The sequence below is a fragment of the Neltuma alba genome, unplaced genomic scaffold (genome assembly GCF_004799145.2).
Source record: "Neltuma alba isolate B1F8T4 unplaced genomic scaffold, ASM479914v2 tig00012991_pilon, whole genome shotgun sequence".
Classification (NCBI taxonomy): Eukaryota; Viridiplantae; Streptophyta; class Magnoliopsida; order Fabales; family Fabaceae; genus Neltuma; species Neltuma alba.
In genome coordinates this window covers 328,375-354,263 of record NW_021637344.1, presented here as the reverse complement: position 1 = coordinate 354,263, position 25,889 = coordinate 328,375, and the positions used below count along the sequence as shown (strand labels likewise).

At 38.2% G+C, this 25,889-nt stretch overlaps 4 protein-coding genes across 4 annotated transcripts; 2 read left to right on the top strand and 2 right to left on the bottom strand.

Moving 5' to 3' along the window:
* Positions 1-6,982: 6,982 nt before the first annotated feature.
* On the bottom strand, positions 6,983-8,314 carry LOC114733275 (putative ETHYLENE INSENSITIVE 3-like 4 protein). Its single transcript, XM_028920708.1, has one exon. It carries the CDS (start codon positions 8,312-8,314, stop codon positions 6,983-6,985), a length of 1,332 nt encoding a protein of 443 aa, XP_028776541.1.
* Positions 8,315-11,422: 3,108 nt separating this feature from the next.
* Positions 11,423-14,579, bottom strand: LOC114733272 (acyl-coenzyme A oxidase 2, peroxisomal-like). Its single transcript, XM_028920704.1, has 6 exons — positions 14,137-14,579; positions 13,810-13,925; positions 12,416-13,296; positions 11,908-12,087; positions 11,657-11,823; positions 11,423-11,555 (listed from the first exon to the last, which is right to left on the bottom strand). The coding sequence occupies exons 1-6, from the start codon at positions 14,556-14,558 to the stop codon at positions 11,423-11,425; spliced, it is 1,899 nt and encodes a 632-aa protein (XP_028776537.1). The 5' UTR covers positions 14,559-14,579.
* A 2,013-nt stretch (positions 14,580-16,592) lies between these two features.
* On the top strand, positions 16,593-18,689 carry LOC114733292 (uncharacterized). The gene is made up of 5 exons (XM_028920736.1): positions 16,593-16,774; positions 16,887-17,446; positions 17,542-17,595; positions 17,723-17,907; positions 18,247-18,689. The coding sequence occupies exons 2-5, from the start codon at positions 17,017-17,019 to the stop codon at positions 18,328-18,330; spliced, it is 753 nt and encodes a 250-aa protein (XP_028776569.1). The 5' UTR covers positions 16,593-16,774; positions 16,887-17,016; the 3' UTR covers positions 18,331-18,689.
* Positions 18,690-21,252: 2,563 nt separating this feature from the next.
* Positions 21,253-22,946, top strand: LOC114733299 (ethylene-responsive transcription factor ERF060). Its single transcript, XM_028920746.1, has one exon. The coding sequence runs from the start codon at positions 21,654-21,656 to the stop codon at positions 22,602-22,604; it is 951 nt and encodes a 316-aa protein (XP_028776579.1). The 5' UTR covers positions 21,253-21,653; the 3' UTR covers positions 22,605-22,946.
* Positions 22,947-25,889: the final 2,943 nt, after the last annotated feature.

Below are 25,889 nucleotides of genomic sequence, written 5' to 3'. Positions count from 1 at the left end.
TTTTGAAGGGGAAGAAGAAAGGCTTTCAAGAAGAGTTGTGGATCTCCTCACTTCTCTGGTTATTGGAAGACCAATGGTGCGCCTTCCCGCCGCTCCCGCAGCCTCTATATATAGCGAAATGGCAAGCTCTCGGCATACACGTGGCGAGAAGAACGGGCCAAGTAGGCCCTCCTCCATGTGACTCGTTTTCTCGTTTCCATACGGTGAAACTGAAAAGAAAAGACGACGGCATTTGATTGGTGAAAAAAAACGAAAAGAACATATTATTTAAATAATAATTGTTTTTATTATTCTTATTTCAAAACTTAAAGTCTTTCGGTTTATTAAACTAAAATTCCCCGTTTTATATCATGTCATATTTGTCTATTTGATTGTGGGTAAAATGTAAATCAGCTGAAAACAAGGAGCTCACTATCATCATTGTTATCATGGTCTTACAGTAAAAGCCAGTGTTATTATGAAGAAAAATGGTAGCAAGCTTTTCTCTCTGGAAGAGGATCATTCAAAAACATACACTGTTACCTGTTTTTCCTCTCTTTTTTTTTTTTTGGATCACAGTTTCACAACTTCCCTTATTTGGGATCCTAAGTAAATCCTGTCTCGATAAAAATTTGTTCACTTCATAATTTGCTTAATCATTTTATGCTTCATTCTCTCGTTCAGTTGAATTTGGTCGTGATATCTATCGGAGTGAATAAGGTCATGGGTTTGATAGAGATCTGAAAACAAGCAACTTTGTCTCATCCGAAGGACGAAATGATTTTGCCTTCCTATGAGATTATTGAATTACGCACGCACACACACGTGGCCAGTGAAAAATAATTAAACACAAATATACAGCCAAATTCAATAATTTTTATGAGGACAGAATTAGGAATTGACGAGAAGGTGCATGATAAGAGGAGAATGACCACAAATTAGCTTAAAATTATGTGTCTCTGACTTAATGCTTGTTAAATTCTAAATATTGAGATATGCATCAAACTTGAAAACAGACAAGAGGACAATAGCAGTGAATCAAATGGAAAAATTGCATTGACCAAAAAAGAGAACATGTAGAGTATAAGAATATAAATAAGAGAGAAATGAAAGGGGGATGGGACCCGGCTCTGTCCTTCTGAACCGCCCGCGTGAGCGATCGAGATTGAATATTTTAGTATGTGCTAGCTCTCCAGATTGTTCTCCAGGAAGAAATAAGAAAAATGAACTTCTGGATTGTTCTCTCCACAGAACAAAAATACAGTACCACAATAATATATGATACACGTAACTCTTGTCTGCACGTGAAGTTGGGTGGACCATCGCTCTTCTTCATGACATGCAGATGCTTCCTCGGCCATCGGAACACTGCATCAGCAGAGCCACCATAACCTGCGGGCAAGTTTAAAGGTATTACTTTAGCGTACGCAATGCCTAAACTCATCATAAATTTTACAATTTATGGTTTTCACTGAGATTCGTTTTCAATGCAGGTGGCGATGGCAGAAGTCACTATATATACCTCACCCGTTTCATTCTTTAAAACTGAAGTATCTTAAAATTTAAAAGGATAGCATTACCATAACTGGAACGTAAAGGATTTATCTATACTGTATACAGAAGCAAGCGTATAAAAATGTCCAGGTGTATTTCCGTTATTTTATAACTACCCTCACCAATAATCTTATAACATAATGAAGTCAAGTTTTTCTGTAAGCGGAAGATTCAATCTAATTTATAATCTCCAAAGATTAGTACGTCTTTTTTAATTTAACTACGTAAAACCGCCATCAAGCTGGTGTGTCTTTGTTGTGACATGCATCCTATTTGAACCCAGACATAATATTTAATTTCACTGATTTGATTACTAATTATATTATTTAGTTTTATTTTTTCAATTCCAGAATCATGAATCTGTGAGGGTGAGTTGGGATTATTAGGTAATTAATAAATGGATCGTTTCTCGGTTTTCGAATTATTAACGGGCTCAGTGTTCAAAATGAGATTGGTCCCGCACTGCACTACTGCGAGCTTGGCCATGGTGACCACATACTGGGCATCCATCCAGGGACCGACGTTGAAAAGTGAGGTCAGACAAATCAATAGGATGCACAATTTTTCAATAAAGTAATTTGGCTCTTTGCGCCCTCTCCGTGAGGAATGACCACGCCGTCTCTCCGATGGTGATGCTGATCATCTGTCGTATTTACCGCACAGGGCACCGCTCGAAAACAAAACATGGGAGACTCACCTAAATTATAATTTTAAAAATGATTATATAGTACGCCAAGAGAAATTTTATTTCAACTCATGTATAAATATTTTTAAAAAGTACTTTCAAAATAAACCAAACACTCCAAAATCTTAAAAAAATAATTATTAATAAGTTTTAATAATAAGTAAACAGTTGTCATTTATTTATTGTCTTAAAACTTATTATTGCAAGTTATTCTGTTATTATTAAAAGTTTTTGGTAATTATACTTTTTACTTAAAACTCTGTAGTAATTCTTAAAAGACACAAATACTAACATAAGTCACACTTTTATTGCATAACATTTTAGGTGATTTTAGTATATTTTGAAATCAATCAATTGATCTGAGCTAAAACATTACCAACGTAATTAATGTGAAGATAATTCGTCTTGAAAATTATAAAATCACGTTCATAATCGGGAACTGAAAACGAACAAATTGCCAGTGATGCTAGAATTAAACAAGCAAATCTACCATATTCTCCTGATAATAATTTCACCTGATGCCTAATTAGTTCCGGACTTCACTTATTACTGTTATTCCTTATATATGAAATAAAATATGTAAACCAAACTACAAACTTGCCATAATTAACCCGCGGACAGATGAATACTATTATGGTTCTTGACGTTTTCTGTATTTTATTATTGTCACTTTAAATTTTCAATTATGTTAACTATTTTATTATTTAATCAAAGTAAAAGTCCATCTTTAGTATTTCAACTTCAGATAAATTTTATTTTAGTTCCTTATTTTTTATAAAGCGCCTTTTAAGCTTTTTAATCCTAACACTATTGACAAAAATGTTGACATTCTTTTTTTTTTCCCCAGAGTTGACGTTCACATTCTAGATACTAATATATCAAATTTAATTTTAAAAATAGTAATGGTTGCTAAAAAAATAATTTGAGACAAATACTGTTAGGATTAAAGGATAACAATATATTTACGAAATCAAGAAACTAAATTAAGATGTTATATATAATTAGAATAAAAAAATTATGCAATGTTTATAATATAACTACGAAAACATTTTGTCAAAATGTAGGTTTATTTAGTAGCTTTTTTTTTTTCAATTTTGTGTGCAAAATCTAAATTGACGACTATTATTCAGAATGGAGGATGCTAAAATTCCTTCATGTCCATATTTGAATAATGTATTCGAACAAGGAATAAAAACATAAAAAATCTTGCAAAAAAAAAAAAGAACTAAAGAATGTTTTATTTATTTTTTTGATTGCCCAGAATATTTTCTTACCTAAACGGTAAAAGACTAATTTCTCATAATACTATTAGACGCCACAATGAAGACCCCTCCTAAAAAATACACACCATTCTAAAGATCAAAATCAGAACATGATTTTAAAATGTCCAATTCTCTTCTAAATTGACCAACACTTGTTGGTAAATGTTTTATATTTTTTACCACACTAAACTGGCTCTTTAGTTTCTCTTGTTTTTTTTTTTTAAAGAAAAAAAGGACGCTTCGAGCATCTTCCGAGGGTCGCTTTTCACACAGGGTTGAGGGCCCATGACCCGGGCAGCCCTTTTACCTTTCCGATGCCGAGGCCCCACTCCAGTCTCTCTCAAGGACGTCGACCCCACCTCCCGCTTTTTTATGTATATTCCTGCTTTTACATTTTTTGAAAAATCACATGGACGTCTAATCATCTGCATCATTGAATTGAATGTCGATTGTAAATTATTAATACTTTTTTAATTTTCAATGTTGGGCCTAATTTAAAATTTAGTATTTTTTAATAATAATTAAGCAGTGGAGAAAGAGAGTACGTGATCACCAGTGGCGCAGAGCTTCCGTTCATTAAAGCCCCCGGTGTTTGGAGTTGCATCATCTCTACTACCTTCCCATCCTCTTCCTCTCCACTATCCTTCTTTTCTCTTTATAACCATTGGATTAAAATTCCATAGTCCAGATTTAACATCTTATAAAATAATATTATTAAAAAAAATTTAAACTGTTAAAATCTGGTCTGAACAGTTTACAATTGTAATAAAAAAATTAAAAAAATTTGTTTTATAATAACAGTCTGTAGTTATGAACTGTTCAGATTAGATTTTAACAGTTTAAATTTATTTATCTATTTTTTATCATAATATTTATTTTTATAAAATGTTATAACATGTTAAATTTGGACCATTGGAGTTTTGATCCAATGGTTGTGAAGAGAAAAAGAGGGTAGTGGAGGGAAGAGGATGGGAAGAGTAGTGGAGAGAATCCAATTCCCCGGTGTTTGGCCTTCACAAAACTTTAACAATGATCGTGCGGTTAAACAAGGGTTGTTCACATGCCATCGGTCCGGATTGTCTCAGCGACGCGTCCCTCAACGTCCCAATATCTACCATCAGATTAATCTATAAGCTCACAATATGCCACATCATCAAGCTATTAAAAATTTAAAAAATCTAATTAATGCTATAAAATTGCTTTTTTTAAAAAAAAAGAACTATTTTTTTGAAAAAAGAAATTTGAGTGCACCATCTAATTTCTTGGATCTATTTGTTTTAATTGTAGAGTTTAATAAGAGTTCAAATTAATATAAATTGAGTCAAATAGAATAATAAAAAAAGGTAGAGTTTTGCCATCAAGTATTTTAATTAAAAATTTTAAAAAATAAAATACTTGATATAGTTTTGCCACTCTTTATAGTTCTGTCTAACTCGATCTATATCATATTGAATTTAGATAAATCTTCCAGTTTAAGATGAATAAATCCAAAAAATTATATATAAATATATGATGGTTCAGTTTTTTTATTCTTTATGATTATCTGAATAAGTCTGGAGTCTAAACATTTCATAAATTTTTTAACTAAAATAAGTCTGGTGAAAAAAATTGGATATTTCATGCTAAAAATATCCTAGTTGAAATTTAGTAAAAAATTCTACACTATATTTAAGATTTATTTCTAATTTTTAATAGCACCATGATGTGGCATAATATAATCCGCGCTAGATTTATTTTAACGGCTGTGATTTGGACGCTGAGAGTATCCTCTTCCCATGCCATCACTCATCAGTTTTATGCTCGGAAACTCTTAGCAGGTCACATCTCTCATTAATCGTGAGCCCTGTAAATTTATAGTTTCTTTATTTAAATCTACGTGTGGCGTATAAAACATGCCTATTGAAGTACTTAAAGTGAAAGTACGTTTGTGTTTTTTGGCCACATCTGCTACCTTGATACTGATATAAAATATATTCAAGCGGGAAAATTGAAATAAAAATATAAACCCTGTGACATTATCTAATGACTAATATCACTTTTTTGCCCAATATAATTTTGTGCACTGCAAGGAGCGCCAAGCTAATTATAGTACATAAAATATGAAGAATCCATACTACAGCAACAACGCGTTTATTTGTTTTTTTTTTTTAATTGCTGCACATAGATATACAGACAATGTCAAATATTAAATGTGAACATCTTTTTTATATGTATTCAAATCTTGATTCATTATATAATAAAGAATTATTAGCCTTGCTTAAGTCGATATAGGTTGTTGGAATTGTCAATACGTTGACACGTAAAACTGTATGTGGGCCTGACATTTTTTTCTGGGCGTCCACGACGAGGTTCACGCCAATGAGGTTAAACCCAACATGAGAGCTTTTGTGTTTTGGGGCAGAATCGGCCTCCACCATGGGCTTCACAAGGATGCAGAAACATCACCCTCTGCCATATTGGCCTCCTTCGGCTGAACGGTAAAAATTTCTTATGAGTCTGTTTGACGTAAGTTGAGACAAAACTCTTCTTACGTACTTATCTTGTATTCCGTAAATTACTATTAAAAAACTACTTATAAACTGCTCCAAACAGGTCCATTGTCTTCCGAGTAGTCCCTTCCAACACTGCCACCCTCTCATTCATCCATCACGCACGTCTTCTTCCTGTAGAATCACATTCAATCATTACTGGCACTTCCTAAATTCCTCACTATTTCTTTTCTCATCCAAATCAACCGCCCCCCAACCCTAAAAACGTTATTTGTCTGTCTTAAATCGTAAGGATGTGATCCCCCCCCCCCCAAAAGAAAAAGAAAAAGAAAGCTGATGTTTATATTTGAAACATGCCAAACACAGAATAAGTATATACTTCCCACGTACGTCCTTCACAGTTTGCCAACAAGCAGCTGCTTTGGTACTTCCTAGATTGCAACAGAGATTTAATTTGGATCGACCTGCGCTTTTTCTGATCTCCGGGCGATGCACGTTATGAATCGCGTTACGTAACAAATGAATTCTTTAGCTTCTTCCACAGTCTTGTGTTTAGATTAAGGATAAGATCGCCAAAATTTTACTTGATTTTGTAGGTGGCTTGTCATAGAGATAGATATAATTGCTTTCCATAGTAATTGCTTAGCTTGATCGCGACGCTCTGAGTCTTGAGATACAACACCGGTAAACTTGAAGAAATTTTTTGACCTCGTGTGTCACTGTTCCTGATCAAACTTCAGAACGTTATATGATTCTACATACATCAGTAGGCGAGCATTTAATTTTAATATTGATTGTTTATAGTAATCTGAGACTATTTTCCATTGACTTCAGAGAAATGCATTTACTGGCCAAAATATCCCTTCGGTTACTTGTCGCTGAAGAAAACAAAACATTCATATCTTATTTATAAAAACACACGTATAGGATGCACCTCCACTCATGAAGTTTTGAATTAACAGGTAGAAGACGGCAATGTTTGTATTTCCCGGAAAGACAAAGACACGTACTATTTAATCATCAGTTTCTTGATAGGCCAAATCCCAGATGGATGTATGTTGTTGGGCATCAGAATTGTGTTGGTCTGGAAATTGATTCCAGAGGTCGCGATCATCTCGTACCATCTCAAGTGCAGAACGCAGTTCCATGCTGTCAATCCCATCTAGCCAATAGCCTCCATAATCTCCCTCTGCATTCAAATAATTCATCTCATTAGCTTTTTCTAGCTCCTTGTTCATCCAATCTGCAACGCTTGCCATTTGTGCATCACTCGACAGATAATCACACAAGGCAACCTGCCGGAAAGCCCAGGCAGCACCGCCTGGGAATCCCGCACTTAATTCACTCGCATGGGAACTCTCTGCATTTTGAGAAGCTTCTCGATCAAATGCATATCGACTCTTCTGCCAAAAATTACCACTGTTCAAAGCATGAACAATTAAGCCTTCACTCCCTTCCTTTTCTCCTTCTTCTTCTTCTTCTTCGTGTTCTTCGGACAGTGATATTCTGAGGCACTTCTTTGTCAGAGCTAGCAGTGCTTCCTCTTGACTGACGACTTTGGACCAGGTCGCAGTATCTCTGGCCGTCATCTTATCTTGTAAAGACTTGGATTGTGTCACCAGCTTCCTCAGTCTGTTCAAATCAGGAGACATGTGCTTTATGACTGCGGCCAAGACAGAGACTTTCCAGGCCTTTTTCAGATCGTGGGGCTTCTTATAAGGCGGAGGACCATGTTCCTGGGCCATCACTCCTTGCTCGCCCCACCAAATTTCGTTACCGCTGGGCCACCACGGAGGAGCCAGGCCTCTCTCCAGAGGAAATTTCCTCTGAGGAGGTGCACAGTGCTGCATGAGAGCAGAAAGCAGAGAGCCCAACGTAGTATCCTGCAATTCGTGAAGCAGGTGCATGCAGGAGGCCGGGTCCGCCTGAGCCTTTTCAACCAGGGGCAAGTGCTTAGCAATGGCAAGAGGGGCATTTTGGTCAAAGCGCACTTGTTCTTTCCACCACTCCCTAAGGCTGTCCGAGGAACCGGTGACCGGCTTTCCCTTCTGGGGGACAATCCCGTAAACAAAACCTTGACCGTTGCAGACTTCCATGATCTTCGCCATGTATTTGAGGATCGAATCTTGTGCTCTCGCCAGCTTCTTCCGTCTGGATGCTTCTTGTTTTGCGTTCTGGTCGGGTTCATCTCTGAGACGTTTATCCTTGAGCTTCTGTAGAAGCATCCGGTCCTTCCACATGCGCTTCTTGAGCTGCTCATAGTCGATATCTTCTTCGGCTTCGACTTCCTCTTCAGTTTCTGCACGACTAGAGAACGAGTCATTCTCTTCCAGGAGCTCAACCATGACTGTGGCAGAGATTGAAGTTACTTGTACGTAGATGAGATCTCATGAGTTACAGGATATCACGTGATGAAATAGAAGGCGATGGTTGAGAGTTAAAATATATAGAGAAGGACGAAGAGGCGGTGGTGGGAAGAGGACAGGGAAGGAAGGAGAGGGGATGATAAATTGCGATGGAGGAAATGGTGGAAACAGAGGCGCGTGTGAGGTGTTTTCGTCAGGGATGACGCGAATATTAATTGCGTTGCAAATGATATCACCATCTTCTCCCCTCTGCATGCCATGCTCTCTGCCCTCCGCCATATCGGGAGACCTGTGACTTTTCAGACAACGAACGGGCACGGTTCTGATTTTGAAGGTTGTCGACAAAATCATACGAGAGAAATATAGAGATGATAAGCATTACTGCATGGTACGTCTTGGAATCACAGAGGGAAGTCGGAGAAGAAAGTCTGAGATACTAAATCTCCACCTGTTTCCCAGTCTACGGAAGAAAGGTTTGCTGAGATAATTAAAACGTGCCATATGCCCAGTGATAAGGATTGACCAGACGTGATTGCCACCCGTCAATTGCCTACAATGCCACACTCTTCTTCACTTAATGACGGGCCATTGGCTACTAATATTTTAAGGAGATTCTGAGAAGCTCACTCCCTCGTTATTTGGGATCAATCGTACAAAGAAAAAAAAGGAAAAATTGATGGAGATATTGATCATAGAATTCAATGGTTTAAATGGAAAAAAGCGACAAAGTTATCTATGATTGGAAAGTTAAGGTCAAAAGAAAGTTTTATAGCACTGCTATAAGACCGGCAATGCTATATGGCTGCAAGTGTTGGGCTTTAAAAAGACGACATGAACATAAAGTGGCAGTTGCTGAGATGAGAATGTTAAGATAGATGTGTGGTAAAAGACAAGATCTGTAATGAACATATAAGAGGAAAAGTTAGAGTGGCTGCTATTGAGAAAATAGTATAAAACTGTTTGAGATGGTCTGGTCACGTGCAAAAAAGACCTTGGGATGTGCCGGTATGAAGAATTGAGCAAACAGTATGTAGTCCTCTAAAAATGAGTAGAGGAAGGCCAAAGACAACGCTTAATGAAGTCATGAGAGAAATCTTTCAGTTAACAATCTATCTAAAGATTTGGCTTTGGATAAGGCCCAATAGCGTCGTGCGATCTATATGGCCGACCCCACTTAGTGGGATAAGGCTTTGTTGTTGTTGTTATATAGATCGGCGCTGCTATTTCTGAGTGTTGGGGGGAGTTTAAAATAAATGATGTATCATTCAAAATACTAACTGCGATTGAGCAGAAATACACCATTTGATTTGATTATGGATTCTTATGATCGTATCCTTAATTAATTAAGGAATTTTTCAATCACCACCCAAAACATTTCCATTAACAGGTAATAAGAATCAGTTTCAGTGCTCATAATAACTGAAACCGATTCCCAGGTGATAGTGAAACAGGATAGCTAGCAATGAGCTCTCGTACTCTCTCTTACTCCTGTGATGAGATGTATTTATTGGAATTGAGAATGGGCTTTAAAAGGTGTTTGAATGAAAATCAAATCATATTTTTGGTTTTAGAAGTGATTTTAAAATGAAAATCAAACAAATATAAATTTATAGAGGAGTTTATCTCAATTTACAAAAAAATACTTTTAAAAAGTATTTTTAGATATCCAAACACCTATTTAATCATTACCCTGGGCATTTTACGTTTACACAAGCGTTTTATTCCTTTTAACGTGCTACACTTCATATATTTCAGGCAATAAAATTCTGTTAATTTTTTTTATTTGTATGTGAGCTATTTTATTATTTACTTACACTTCTTAAATGTTCAGAGTTGGACAGATAAAACATTATCTTTGAAACGAACAAAGGGTATATTTTAAGCATGTAAAGGTTCGGAGAATTGAAATTTTATGTTCCAAATGCAAGAATCTTTCTTCAAATGACATAACATGACAACATTTCGTTGTTCGTGCATTTTTCTTGGAGATGAACCAACATGTTCCTTAGGGAGAGAGAGGGTTATTCGAAACAGAGGATTCTGCCCGGAAGCGCGACATGCATATTTCATCTCAGCGGAGGGGATTCAATGAAAGTTAGATGTTTTGAATATTGTAAGAACAACCCACCGTATCTGCTAAAAAATTGTAAACGATGACACATGAAATGGGGACATCTCGTATTTTCTTCCTGATCGAATATTTGATAAGCATGTTTGAAGGTGGCCAAGAGTAAGCATGACTGAACAGAATAAAGGAACAGCAAAGGGGGTTCAAGAAAATAAATAATACTGAGTAAAATTGTGAAACAAAAACCAATATCAAGAACAATCAAGTCTTGCAACCCGAAGCACCCCTTTTTGAAAGAACCAAGCACCATTTTATATACAAGTAACCAATGCTGGCTTCACCGCCACAGCTGCAAAGCAAATAGTACATGCCAGTTTTGTCCACTTTCAACAATCATACTTTTCCGAGATAACCTTTCATGATTCTCTCATCTGCACTCGACATTAACAACGAGTTTCTAAATTTATCCAATTTCTGGTGTATCTCCACGAGTTTATTAGAATCCCACGAATTGGGTGTACTCCGAGTAAGCCGACTGCATGGCAATAGGGGCCCGTATAACATGATCTGGGAGATCAAAAGCATTCACAAGTTCCCTTGCAATATTCCTCACTTGGAAACTTAGATAAGTCGTGAGCTTCTGGATTGCCTACCAAATGAAACAACTTCATCAATCCACATCTTTGACAACAAAAGCAATGTGCAAATATATCCATTGCTATCCTAGGTAAAAACCTCCCTGCTGCGCTGACGCAGCTGGATTTTAGGTTCCCCAACAAGGTAATAATTGTCCAAAAGCAAGATTTTATCCCCAGAGGAAACCCATGTTCAACAAATTCTGTAGAGAAAGTTTACAAGTCCGCAAGTCTGAATCATAAAATTTTATATCACATCTTATCTAATTTCAAAAAACTTAAAACTTTTATGACAGTGAGCTAGCACATACTCTGAAGTTCACTGGTTCCTAGACACCGAAGATTTTGGTTTTTGACTCTCTAAACACATCATCAACAAAGGTGTCAGCATACCTTGGCCTTATTGGGTGCCACATAATCAACATTACGGTAGGTTCCTATGTCGTTCCAAATACTATCCAGGGCATAAAGATCACAGACGAGCTTAAGAGCTGCCTTGGAACTTGGGTCAGAACAGCTGATACAGAAACAAACCATGTTAAACACAAAACAGATCTTCTTTAAACTATAATAATAACAACGGAGAACATAATGCAGATAGTAGGAATTAGAAAGCACCTCTGCACAGATTCAATAAATTTAGCAAGGATGACGGACTCTATATGTGACTCTGCAAGTGTCAAAAGGTGATTTAAGCATCTATTCCATGCACCAAAGTTCCCAAGAGTTTTAGAATGCTTGCGAAGTCGTACAGCGACACTTTGAAGCAACCTTGATGTGCGGTACTGTAATGTGAAGATTTACATAAATATAATCCATTTCATTCACCATGTAGTGTATTGTAAACAGGGAATGAAGATGACACTCACTCTAAAAGCATCCAACTGGAACTGAGGATTTCGTAAATGCTCTTCCCCTTCCCACCGAGTAATCACCGGATTTGGTTGGGAGAGATATGTGTTCATGGATTCTTTCAAGTAATTCCACGTGACTGCAAAAGTCCCACCTTGAAACTTCTGCTGGTATTGTTTCAGTAGATCAGCTGCAACCTGCATTTGCAATAGGAAAAAAGGGTATTCATGCCACAGGAACCATTAACAGAGCTTTGACAGAACATTTGGTTTTCATTATTGAGCTTGCTCTTTCCGATTTAAGAATGTTGTCATGAAGGAAAATGTAAACTGTCACTACTTGTAAACCTCAAATGTAGAAAATCACAAAGGGGATTGAAATATAGAAAGCAACCTACAAAATCACATGTTGATGACTGAGTCATAGACTCATGTTTCTTATATCTTGTTGGTTCTCAAGCAAAACAAACGTAAGGTCTGCTTCACTAATGTTTCTGACAACAAATTATATGGGTCTAGCCAGTACCTGTTGGAGAAGAACTGTGTTGTCCCCTTCAAATGTCTGAAAAATGTCATGATCATTCCTCAAGCTACCAAACCGATTTACAGCAGCATAACCATGGCCTCCACAGGCTTCCCTGCAGGTGCTCAGTGACTTTGCGGTATATGCGGTCACATAAGCCTTAAGACCTGCTGAAAGAGCATGGACATCTCCAGCTAATGCCTCATCATGAGACTTCTTCATTTCTGAATATTTTTCCACTAAATACGCAGTGGCGAAATGAAATGCGTAAGTTGAAGCCAGCATTGGCATAAGCTTGTGTTGTTGAGATTGGTAATCAAGAATACTAACTTCAGGCTGGTTTGGAGGTCCAAATTGCTGACGAAGTAGAGAATATTGAATGGCAATTGTGGCAGCAACCTTCAGGACACTAACAGAAGAATATGCAAGCCCCACCCTACCACCTACAAGCTCCCCTAATGTTGCAGCAAACCGTTTGTTTACAGAAGGAAGGCTACTACTGTACTTCCCATCACGAGAGACATCTCCAAACCTATTCAGAAGATTATCTCGAGGTATTCTTACTGAACGAAATCTTAATGCTCCATTATCTACACCGTTTAATCCAATTTTATGACCACAATCATGTATCTCAATTCCTGGAAGTGTCTTGTGAGTCTCCATATCCCTTATAGGGACGATAAAAGCATGGACACCCATATCAGAAACACCTTTCGAATCATAAGTTGGTAATAAAAGCCTAGCAAAGACAGTGGCAAATTTTCCATGAACTGCAGCATTGCCGATCCACCATTTGATGGCACCATCAGTAGGTGTATCGATGACGAACTCATCAGTGATCGGATCAAAAGTGGCAACTGTTTGGAGGCCCTGCACATTCGAACCTTTTAAGCACAAAAATAGCAGTTTAGAACATTGTGTGATAAAGCCATATGATAAAACGTTTAGGTGATAATATCATATAACCTAACGACCTGAATAGCAACAGAAAAGACTCTGATAAGGGAAAGGAAAACAATATAGAACTAGACGGACAAAGTCCCAACGACATGAACATTACCATCTAGCTATCTTTTCTGCTATATATTACGCGAGTATTTTGTCAGGTGAATATAAAGCGAATTTGAAAAACATCTCCTCAAAAGTCAAATCAAAAAGAAAATCTTTCGCCAAGTCCTCAAGATATAAGTTGGAAATACGTAATAATTATTCAGAATATCCGACAGAGGAAATACGTTGCCAAACTTTTAACAGCGGGAGGTACTGATCCGATGTTTTTTATTGAAGAAAGAAGGGTTAAAAGTTCTTTTTTTTTTTTCGTTTGGAATTTAATCAAGCAGTTACAAGCATCTGAGCAATATATGAGAAGTAAAATAAATGCACGCATCAAAATTTACCGTGATGCAGTTCAGTCATAGCAAAACAACCAGGGTAGTCCAAATTATCAATGCCGTCGAAGTATTTATCCTTATGCTTTTTGGTTCCCAAATTGATAACAGAACCTCCCCAAAGACTGCAAACGAAAGACGAATCATCAGAATCAGAAGACGATGGATAAATCAGTCATGCATTTAGAGAATGTTTGGATTAAAAATTGCGGGGCCCTTCGAATTTCTAGAGGCGTTATAATAAAGAACCGAAAATTCATCTACTATTCAAAAGCAATGTAAGGTTGTTAAGAAAGAAAAGGGGATGGAAATCATCAAAAGTTAAAGCGCGATCACCTATATTGCACACCCATCTTAATCCCAAGAGACATGTCGACGCAACCGACAGCTTCGAGAATGGCAAAGTACTTAGAGGGATCTTCGATCACGTATCTAAAGGGCCTAATTCCCGCTTCCCTGACCAAGCCAAGAAGTTGCCTCATACAGAGGTCACGATGGGCATCTTTAGAAATCTCCAAGGGGGTTTGGAGTTCGGGCCTAGAATTGAAGTATTCCAAGACTCTCTCCTGAATATCTCTATGCTTACCCCTGACGTACTGGGACAGAACAGCAGGGTCGACGTCAAGCTTGGCCTTTGCGCAGGTAAGCATCTGCAGGTGGGATTGGGGACCAGAGAGCGGTCGAGGAATAGGGGTGAGGTGCAAAGATAACGTACGCATACGCCTGGACAGCGCCTGGGAGTCATCATCGCTCTGCATTTTTGGGTGTGTCGTGGATTGATGGAGGAGGAGAGCCAATGGACGAGGGGTAGAATTGAACAACAGGAAGAAGGTTGGAGTAAGCCGGAAAACGCTGGGTTTGAGGGGAATGATACGGACATATGGTTTCTTTCACGGCACACTGATGACGTGGCGGATACATATGGGATCAAAAGTTGGCGGATCATGTTTCTTGGCGCGCCTTCCAACGTCATGGCCGTAACCATAAGCGGATAAGACGTCAACCTCCGGGCGGATTTGTTTGTTTGGCTCTTTTTCTTTTCTTTTTATGAGAGCTGATTGGGACTTTTTTTAATAATCAGCTTATATTTACTTTTTTGTTTCAGAGAAGAATAATGTGCGTGCACATATTTTTCATGAAATTTTAAGACATATATTTGCTTAAAGTTTATTATTTTATGTTTTTCTAATTTATTCATAGATCTGAAATTTAAAATTTTGTAAGCAAATGTTGACCGGGTAAGATTTTTCTGAAATATCCAAAATCTGGACCAAGCTCAATATACAGTCCATCGTTCTTTATTATTTCAATTTTTACGGCACCATACAAAATTGACTAAAACAAATTGATACTAGGGAAAATTACAAAAAAAGACCTTGGAATTGTAAAACACAGATAGGGACCCTTGACAACTTCACTTTGGGTTTTGACAAGAATAATATGTCCTGAAGTCAAAACCCAAAGTGAAGTTGTCAAGGTCTCTATCTGCGTTTTTGCAATTCCAAGGTCTTTTTTTGCAATTTTCCTTGATACTACTTCTTATTCTAATTATAAGAATTAGTTGACTAATTTAAAAAGATTAAAAAAAAAGTTAAATTAGTTGTTTGTAATAAATATGTATTGTCTTTCTTAAAATATCCTTGCTAATCAAGTGTATTGACTAGAACTACTATTGTTAGAAGGACTATTTTGGAAAAAAATTTATAAATATTAGAGATAAAGTGAATTGAAGTCTTATATTTAGAACCAAAATAAAAATCAAATGAGGCCTTGTATTAAGAATAGGAGGTAGTATATCTAGATATTTTATAATTCAATTTTATTGTTAATCTATAAAACAATAAATTTACTCCAGGAGATGGTTGTAACTATTTTGTGGTTTGGTTCCATATTTAGGAGTAGTTATAATAAGTTAAAATCAATAATTCATGTTAAGATGAAATTGTTAGCAAAAAAACGTTGAAATGAAATTAATATATTTCAATCGCAGAAATAATTTACTGGGGTTTTTAATCAGATGATGTGATCTAAAATAATCTTTTTCTCAATTCAAATCTGCGCCCATCTTATCTCCAACAATTCATCAACAGATCAACGTATGCTATATTAGCGCTGTAAAATGTACATATCAATATTATTTGATAATTGATCGATGGTTTCTTTTGTTTTGGCTGGGAAGTACTTATTGATTTCCAAATAAATTATATTTAGATAATTCTTATGACAGGTAAATAGCGTCAGTTGTCGAATATTTTCATATCGCCTAAGTAACCATATCATAGTTGATGTTTAGATTTATTTTCATGCCTGAGAAAATGCTATAATAAAATAAAATTAAGATAACATAATAATTGAAGATAAATTTGAACCGAATGATGACGCGACGTAATCAAGATTGATGTTAAATTAGTTTTTAATTGAAATGCCGTTGTATATTGCGCTGCATAAATTTGAAACGAACATATGCTTTATTTGACTTCTCGGGCTGATATAATTAAATTTAAAATTCAATTATTTGTTTTTTTCACTTGAACTCATTATTAGGTTTCGGTTAGCTTGACAGGACTGTTTTCCCTGGACGCACTGGACACCCTAAAACTGGGGTCACATTTTCTTTCCATAAGAAAATTATGTTTTTTGGGCCTAAATGAAGATCTTTTGCCTAACGGGCCGAATGGTGTGGAATTGGGTCGGTTAGTAGGGCATTGGTCCAACAAATTGTTAGCGCCTAAAATACAGCAAACAGGGAAGAGAGAATTTACATTGGCGCGTGCTAGTTTCATGAATGCGTATAATTCAAAGTTGAAATCGCGGTCATTTCGGATGTGTTTCCCTTCATTTTTCCCCGCTTAAGCAAAATCAAGTGATTTCGAGTCTGTGCTGTTGATCGGAGTTTGGTTGAATGCGCACTTCCCTCTCCCGTTGATGCTTCTTCTACTTCCCTCTCACATCCACCACTTCTCCACATAACAAGGTCCGTATTTCTCGTCTAAACCTCGCTGGGGTTTTTTTTAACCACTCCCCCGTCTTTTTGGGTAATGGGTATCGTTACATACAATTTACATAGGGTTTCCCTTGTTCCTTAGGTATAGCTGCATTGTACTCATAGCACTTCTGAGCGGGAGACATCGGATGAGGATGATTCAAGAAATTGTTTGATCTTGTTTAAACTGGCGTCGTGAATTTTGCTGTTAATCCCTCTCCTCGAAGTAAATTATGGGGAGTGGAGATAATTTCAGCGATGGGATTGTAGAAACCCGTACTGCTCTTGCTGATTGCACGAATCGGCCCCACAAGAGGGCGTTTTCATTAATTTCGGGTGATTCGGCTCCTAAATCTGGACATGGGCATCGCAAGATCGATAACATTGGTGGGGATTTCCATTTTGCAAAGAAGGTTTGTTTCGAAGGCGGACACGCTGCCGGCGCTCCACAAGGATTGGCAACTCATGCCCCGGAAAATGACGAAAGGGACCGAAGTCTTCACAAACTGGCATCCTCCAAATGCGGGGCAACAGTCTCTGGTTCACTGGATTCCAAATTTCCTGGGCTGGAAAGATGTGTAGGACTTAAGGGCGATGGCGGTGAAAATTCAACTGAGGACGGGGATCCTCTCAAAGCTTGCTCTTGTTTTGTGTGCTCCACTGGTAGTTTCAATTTTTCTTTATGGTTTTTGATCTTTTACACATTGGATTACATTTTATTTTAGTACCTAAAATGCTTGTTTTATATTGACAAATAGCTGCTTATATGTGGTCGGACCTCCATTACCAGGACATCAAAGGTAGACTAAGCGGTGAGTGCTTACCGAATTTTTAATTTCCGTGTCTAGGCCCCTTGCTCTGCCGCATGCTATACCATGCTTTATTTAGCCATCATATAGTTTCCTTCATTTTCTTCCTAAAAAAAATGGTTTTGGCCAGCTCTGAAGAAAAGTCAGAAAGAAGCAGCAAAGCTGGTTCAGAAAATTTCTGGAGCAAAAGACAATGCTGTGCGTGGCCAACGGACTTCTGCGGAGTCTTTCAAACTGGAATTGGACCTAATTGATCAGTGGAGCTCACTGTTTGTTCATATGGAGAAGAACCTGGCTCACGAAAGTAGCCAGCTTGTAAGTTACATGAATTTTGCCTGATTTGAGCTTCGTTTGATTTACAATGTCCAATTTTTATTCTGAATTCTGAAGTGCGCATTCGCTCTTCTGTAGTTCACTAAGCTACAAGAAAATATTGAATTTGTTAGGGTTAGGACTAAGGAGTCGCATGTCAAACAGACGCCGGGTTCTGCCCGAGCCATATTCTAATTTTAACGAATGCAGTATTGGCAGTTGGCATATACTTCTATCAATATTGTTATAGATATGCTGCTTTGTTGACGAAACTTGACTTCTCTTTGCTTTACAACTTATAAATTTTATTTTCTTTCCCCTAATGTTTGACATGCATTTCAGGAATCAAGTTTCGAACAACTTAAAGATCTGAGGGAGAGCTTCAAGAATGATCAAGTTGACAAGGGGCGCTCTCACGGTCATTAATGGTCAAATGTTTCTTATGAATGTAAGGTTGACATCTATATCCATGTTAATCTGTATCCGTTCACCTGTGTTGATGGGTACTTATAACGGACATGGTATCTGTAGAGTACTTGAAAATCATACGGAGAAACGAGCCTTTTCCTTCGCCTCACATGAAGAGAATCTGCTTCCTCTGGGAGTAGTGGCATGTGTCTAAAGCCTTCGGGTCTGGAGGATGACTTGTTAGTCTGCTTGCCCTTAGATATTAAATACCCTAGCATGGTTCAATTTTGTTTCTGCAGGTCTTTAGAAGGCTGTTTGGTGGTAGTTATGAAAGCAGTACAAGTTGAGCTTGTATATTGTATTGTTTATAGTAGGAAGTGGCTTTTTTTTTTCTTGGCCAACTAGAATAATGGGCCCATAAATACGAGTTCTATGAATGGGTTGATCCGCAAGAGCTTGTTTATGATATATGAAAAGGGGCGCATGAATTCATGGAGCGAGTTTATGGACCACTCGCGTATGTCAGATTTCAAGGATCGTAGCCCGGCCCATGAGTATAGATAGATTTGAATTAGAATACCCAAAAAATGGAGGAGGATGCTCAGCAAAATCAGTGATGAAACTTCGGCCGTTGGCTAATGCATAAACTGGAGGGCACCGATGTGGTTTGTTTGGTCAACGCATTTCCTCTCCAACGTGACGATGGAGAATATTTTGTCCGCCTCACGAAATTTCATGTCAGTGGGGCAATGTAATACTGAAAGGGCTCAAAGATGCACATGATGGCACATGGATGGATGAAGAGATGGCTTATGACCTGGCCATTAATTAAAAAAATGCACCCAATAAGGTATGGCAAAGGCTGAGTTTGGATGAGTTTAGGTAAGAGGTTACTTTTGTCTGGGCGTGGAGTCACGACCCCTTCTTCCTATTATTTAATAATGTTTGAGTACTATGATGAGTTAGTTAATGAATTAATTGTGGAATACTTCCAAGAGTTGAGTTGGGTTGGGTTGGGTTGATGATGGAACTCCCCCATGAGACTGATTGGATCCAACGTTAGCAAAGCTTATCATGAATTTCAGCCACTCATAATGGCTGCTGTGGTTGACCCTTTTTGAGGTATTCCACATAGATAATTCACTAACGCCCCGCCCTCTCTTGTGATTGAATTCACATATTGGTGGCGATGGTAACGCAGCAAGATATATAAAAAAAGTTAAGGATTGCGAATTATGGGAAAGGGTGGGAGGAGGATGATGTTTTTTAATGGGAAAGCGCCATTGAATCGGAAAATTTTAAAAAAAAAAAAATTGAAGGAAGGAAACGAATTCAAAAGTGTGAATCAGAAAGTTGGGATTGCGTAGCTTGAAAGTGATGCGGGGCCCCACCATTAGGTTGTGAGAAGGAATCTCGTCCAATGAATGCGCACCCTCTCCTCTCCCGTTTCTTCCACGCCACGCTTTGCTTCTTCAAACCTTTTGACCTGCATTAGCCTTACCTTAGGCATTTATCTTGTGTTCATCATTTTCACAAATTTTGAGCCTTTATCATCCTCTCTTCTCTTCAATTTGAATATTTACACAATAGTTTACAGGCGGAATGACACTTGAAAACCCTGAATGAATAATAATACAAACCAAGGACTTTTAAATTGTAAATTCAATTATTTAACATAAAAACACTTATTTTATTTTAATATTCCTTCAGAGTCCTTAATCATCACTCTTCCAAGCTTTGATCGTGGAAAAAAGACCACGTATACCTTAACCAAGATTAACATGAACGCATTTAATAAGATAACATGAGGGGGGGTGTGTGGGGACATGAATATTTAGCGTGGAATTGATAATCTAATTTGACGGAAATTCCCAAAAATTGAAAAAAAAAAAAAAGTCAAATATGATGAGAATATATTCGTTGATGGAAGTTGTTTGGGCTATTTAGATGACGGCCCACCCTTTAAAGATCCCATTCGGGCATTTATAGATTTGCGTGAGCAACTTGAGCTGTCCATTCGGCCACCCCTAGGGTCCTATCCTCCTATTTGCATGCGGCATCTTGATCTCTTTTTAAAACCGGGGATCCTAATTTTTATTCAACTCCCTTTAATTCCCTTTCTTTCTTTCTTTCTTTCTTTTTAAAAAAAGGCTGATAAAAAGATGCGGGAAGCCTGAGAGAAGCCGGCGCCGTAAAATGCGGGGGCAAGTAAGGGGGGGTTTTGATAATTACAAAATAATGAGTTATGAAAGCAAACTTCGGGGAGGCTGTCACAGTGACACACGAGTGGGCCCCAATCAGTGTTCATGTGAAGCTGCATTGGGTTAAAGCGACCTCACCAGTCACCACATGGTTGCGGCCTCCTCGCTCTTTCTTCCTTGTTTGGAGTTTGGACATTGGAAGCGCAACTCCTCCAAATCTCTGGTCCTTCCCCCAATCCTCCCCATCATCATCTTCACTTTCATTTTCACAATATCGCCTCACGATTTCACTTCTTTTTCTCTCCTTCCCCACAACATCATTTCGCCAGCTTCCCTTATTCTTTTCAAGTATAAATATGCACCACAACTCTTTTTTCAAAAAAAAAAAAGGGCAAGGAAGGCGAGACGAAAACGCATTTAATAACAAAAGTGACAATTACAGAGGGCACACACGGCGTATGTTGTCAGCAGTATTTCATCCAATTCGAAGACGACACGTGTACCGCACCGCTTTGGGTGTGGCACCTGCCAGTCACCCATCACGCGTGGCATTTTCCTATAGGATGCCCACCATCCAATACCAGCATCAGTATCGTTGAAGTTGACGAGGCAACAGATCAGTTTTCCCCCCTTTAAAAAAAATAAAAAAAAAAAATAACGGGATTAGAGTAAACAAGAAGTTTGAGGCTCGCAGGCCGTTGAATATCATTGGCATCTCAGACTATATAAGTGCAGGAAGGCTAGCCAGCATATCGCAAGAGTGGAGCTCTACCCGAGTGAGGCCCCCCACCCAGAAAATCACAAGTGATTGAGACTTGCACCATTCCGTCTCTCGTCTTCTTTCTTCTCTAGCCCTCCCCCCCCCCCCCCTCATTACCCGCTTCTTGGATCCCTCTCTGTCATCGTTTGTCTGTCCTCGAGATTCAATTTCGAGTTCGAGCGATTCAGGTAGAGATTCAGCTTTTCTTGTGTCAAAAAAAGAAGAAGAAGAGAGATTCAGCTTTTCAATACGTTTCTAGTTTTTCCCCTTCAAGCTGCAGCTTTTCCCCAACCTGTGCTCTGTTTTTGAAATTGAGGCAGGTCTTCTCATATATTTGGTTTTAGAATTTTTTTTCCTGTGATTTTCTCGTATTGTGTGGCATGGCGGCAACTATAGGTATGTATAATAATAATAGCAGCAGCGTGGCGTCAGATTTCTTAGACCCGCGTAGTGAAGATCTGATGAAGGCCCTTGAACCTTTTATCAAAATGGATTCATCAGCGTCTTCTCTGTCTTCTGTTTCTTTTCTGTCTTCACCTTTCTGCTCTCATACCCCGCCCACTCCTATGTCCAGTTATCATCCCAACCTCCGCACAGCATCGAGCTCCCACATATTTTCTGCGGGGTTCTCGAGTGGCATAGGGCTAAACCAACTCACCCCATCTCAAATTCTTCAGATTCAGGCTCAATTCCAGGCCCGACAACAACAGTCCCTGGGCCTCCTCAGCCCCAAACCTGTCCCCATGAAACACGTCCGTACTGCTCCGAAACCCGCGAAACTATACCGTGGAGTGAGGCAGAGGCATTGGGGGAAATGGGTGGCTGAGATCAGACTCCCAAGGAATCGAACCCGGCTCTGGCTCGGCACTTTTGACACTGCCGAAGAGGCCGCCTTGGCTTATGACAACGCTGCTTATAAGCTTAGGGGTGACTTTGCTCGCCTCAACTTCCCTCATCTGCGACACCAAGGAGCTCACGTGTTTGGGGAGTTTGGGAATTACAAACCTCTTCATTCCTCCGTCGATGCCAAGCTTCAAGCTATTTGTGAGAGTTTGGCCAATTCCCAGAAGCAGGGGAGTGCAGGGGAGCCTTGCTCCGTCGGCGATTCAAAGCCCAAGGTGGCGTCGGACGAGTCAGAATCGAAAAGTGATGCGGAGGGTTGTAAGGTGGAGAACACAGCATCGTCGCCCTTGTCTGATCAATCCTGGGCTGGCTCGTCTTCCCCTGAATCCGACATCACTTTCTTGGATTTCTCGGATTCCAAGGATGACACCATCGACTTCGGCCTGGAGAAGTTTCCTTCCGTGGAGATTGATTGGTCTGCTATTTGAGATGTCATCAATCTTCCTTGTTATATGGTCCTGTTCTAGATCCAGTATGTATGTACTTGTATGTTGTAGTTTTGGGTGTCTTGAGCAGCGATCTGCAATGAAATTTTAGGAATTTGCAGAGGCGTTGCCAAAGAGGGTTATGCAAAATTAGGGTAGAAAATAAGGGGGTTCAGGAGCTCATACTCCTTGTTGTGCCGGTGCTTTTTAATCCGGGCACGACCAAGGGAGCTTCCTCTTAGGTTTAGGTCGTACTTGTACTCGGAATAAATGTAATTATAGCACCTTCCAGTGTATAAATCTCGTGGGTGATATCATCTGATTTAGTTCTATATTCTGTACTCACACGCAGCAACTTCTGCTTCGCAACGATTTGCATCAACGGAGGATGGAAATTTGCACGCATTTAAACTTTAAAGCGAATTCATCTGAACTCAAAGCTGAGGGGTTGACTTCAGTGACTCCTTCCAAGTGGTTTCCGTCAAACGGAACGAGTAGATTAAGAAAATAAGTTAAGTTGATTATTTATAATAAATAGGTGTTGTCTTTCCTAAAATATCCTTACTAATCAACTATATTGACTAGAATTATAATTATTAGAAAGACTTTCTTAGAAAAAAAATATATAAATATGAAAGACAAAATGAATTAGGGTCTTATATTTATGATCAAAATAAAAATCAAACAGGTCTCCGGAAGTAGTATGTAAATAGGTAAAGGCGCGCAATTATTGACAAAAAGAAATAAAACAAATATTATAAGCTTATATTTTAAAATAAACAACCAACCACGCTCTTGCACTAGGGTCGATGATTCACCCCAAAAAAGAAGAAAACAAAAATTAAATACTCAAGATAAAGAAGCCCAGGAGAGAAGCAGACGTGTTTTTCAGTGGGCATGCAGAACGGAATAAAATGGGGAAAAGGAGTTTTATACATAAGATGGGAAATATTGGGAGGAGAAGGAATGGGAAGAAATAGCTTAGGGAGGAGGAAAGGATGAAGACGGGTAGGCAAGGAAGCGTAAAATGGAAGAAGCTGTTGAATTAATGTTACGTTGTGAACCTCAGCAACTTTGCCCTTTTCCTTCACTAATAACTTGCGTTAATTAGCCTGTAATAGTAATTGCCTCCAGAATTAAATTCATTATTAGAAGAGTGAAAGGGAAGGACGGAGATGCGCAAACTTTATAGAAAAAAGTTGCGGAACGGAAAGGCTGCAGTTGATGAGGGGAATTAAAAAACTGGTGGCCATCCAAGTTGTTGCTTCTCACTTTACAGGTTCTCCTGATGTGGCTCCAACGTCACCCTTACGATGCTTCCGCACCAAGTTAAGATCACATCTTTGTGTCCCATGCTCCCCTTTCTTTTAATACCAAGGCAAGCTCTCAGTTTAATTAATGCTTTACAAAACAAATAACATCATATCACCAAATAGGATAAGCATTTCGAGGTAAACACTGAAATTGATCTCGCCAAGAATTATAAGGATGAGATGAGCTGTCTAATATCTCTTTATTCAATTCAATTCCATTCAGGCTTTTCCCCCTACAAACGTGCTCATTGTGCAACAATTCCCTTCTCTGTTACCAATTTTCAAAACCCCATAACAAGACATTCATGAATTCGGGCCAATTCTCAGAATGTAGGAAACGTCTCATGCCTTTTTGCGTCAACAGCGGGCCCAACCATATGTACCCAAAAGCAGCCGTTTTGAATATAATTTCACCTCATTTTCACTTCTCATTCCTCTTTTTTTTTTTTTTTTTCCCGGTCTTCTATTTTATATCCATTGTGCACTTCCCATCAGTCATCATTCAAATTTTGCCCTACTTCTCTCGACGTTAGTATCGAACGTTCAAGACTAGACAATATCCGAAACATTTATTACGCTTATGGAAGTTCAGTAAACATACAATCCAATATATTCATTCATGGGAGTGAAAAAAATGGTTGGCAAAAAAAAAAAACAGAGAGAGAGAGAATGACGACGAAGATGATGATACAGAGTCCTAAGTCAGTTTTTCAATCACATGTGCATGTTTTAAAATCCCTTGGTCATCGATGTTAGATTATACTCTTTTGGTCCTTACTATAAAACCTATTTGATTAATTTGATTAAATTAAGAAAGTTAGATAATTTAGTTAATTATTAAAAATATGACATATTTTTCCTAAAATATTATAATTATTTTTTTTAATATCCTTCCTCCCTCACTTACTTGATTGTGGTTGAAGAAGTATCCATAAAAATAATTTAGAAAAAATTAGTAAATATGAGAAATAAGTCTTATATTTGAGACCATAATTAATTTAACAATTAGATCCTATATTAGGGATCGGAGGAGTAGTTTTCTTTTGCTGGTCGCGCTTCAAACCTGATAGCATTTAATGACTTGGGCTTCATTGGGGAATCAATCAGGCCCAAATATGACAGGCCCATTACAGGCCTTTTATTTGGATGACTGGAGTCTACTGGAGCCCATGGAGCACACAAAAGGTTGGTGAAAGAAGCATACACACGCCATTGCAGAAACAGACATTCGTGGTTCCAATAATTGTGAGGCAACCCGTTGGAAGTTTTTTCTTTTTTTGGGCATCGCAACCCGTTCGAAGTTTATGTGATATTCTCATTTATTACCAAATAAAATATATTTCAGTCTTGCTCATGAACAAAATAAAATGAGATAGATCACACTTGTCAGTGTCACCTCACGCACATGCTAGTAGGTGATGGGTTAAAAAATAGCACGCCACAAAAGGTGGATAGTCTCTCCAATTAATATCTTGAAAATGATGAATTTACCTGAATAAACCAATTTTCTCAATCATTATGTTTCTTCACTTTGGAAGAAAGTTTTTGACCAAAACAATATTTAGGTTAGTTAGTTAGCTCCTGCGCACTGTGTCTTAATGATAGGTAACTGTTCTTAATTTGTCTTCCTCAATAATTAGGAGACGGTCATATCACTTGAGAAGAACCGTGTAATAATAATTTGTTCTGCATAAGATAACTGGCACTAGCACCTTCTTAAATCTCAACAAAGAGTTAGTATCGATCGGTATTATATTATTATGCTTCGATATAGGGTGGGTAATCATGCCAAGTGCCGGGGATGATCCTGTGAATCGAAAAGATTTTATGCGCCAAAGATCCCTTACAGATAACTAAAAAGAATGGAAATCCTTGTAAAGGGGACGAGTGATTTACCAGAAAGAAAAGGGATATCTACATCTCGAGAATCCTGGGGATCCATATAACGCTGATAAAAGGATATAAACAAAGGCAG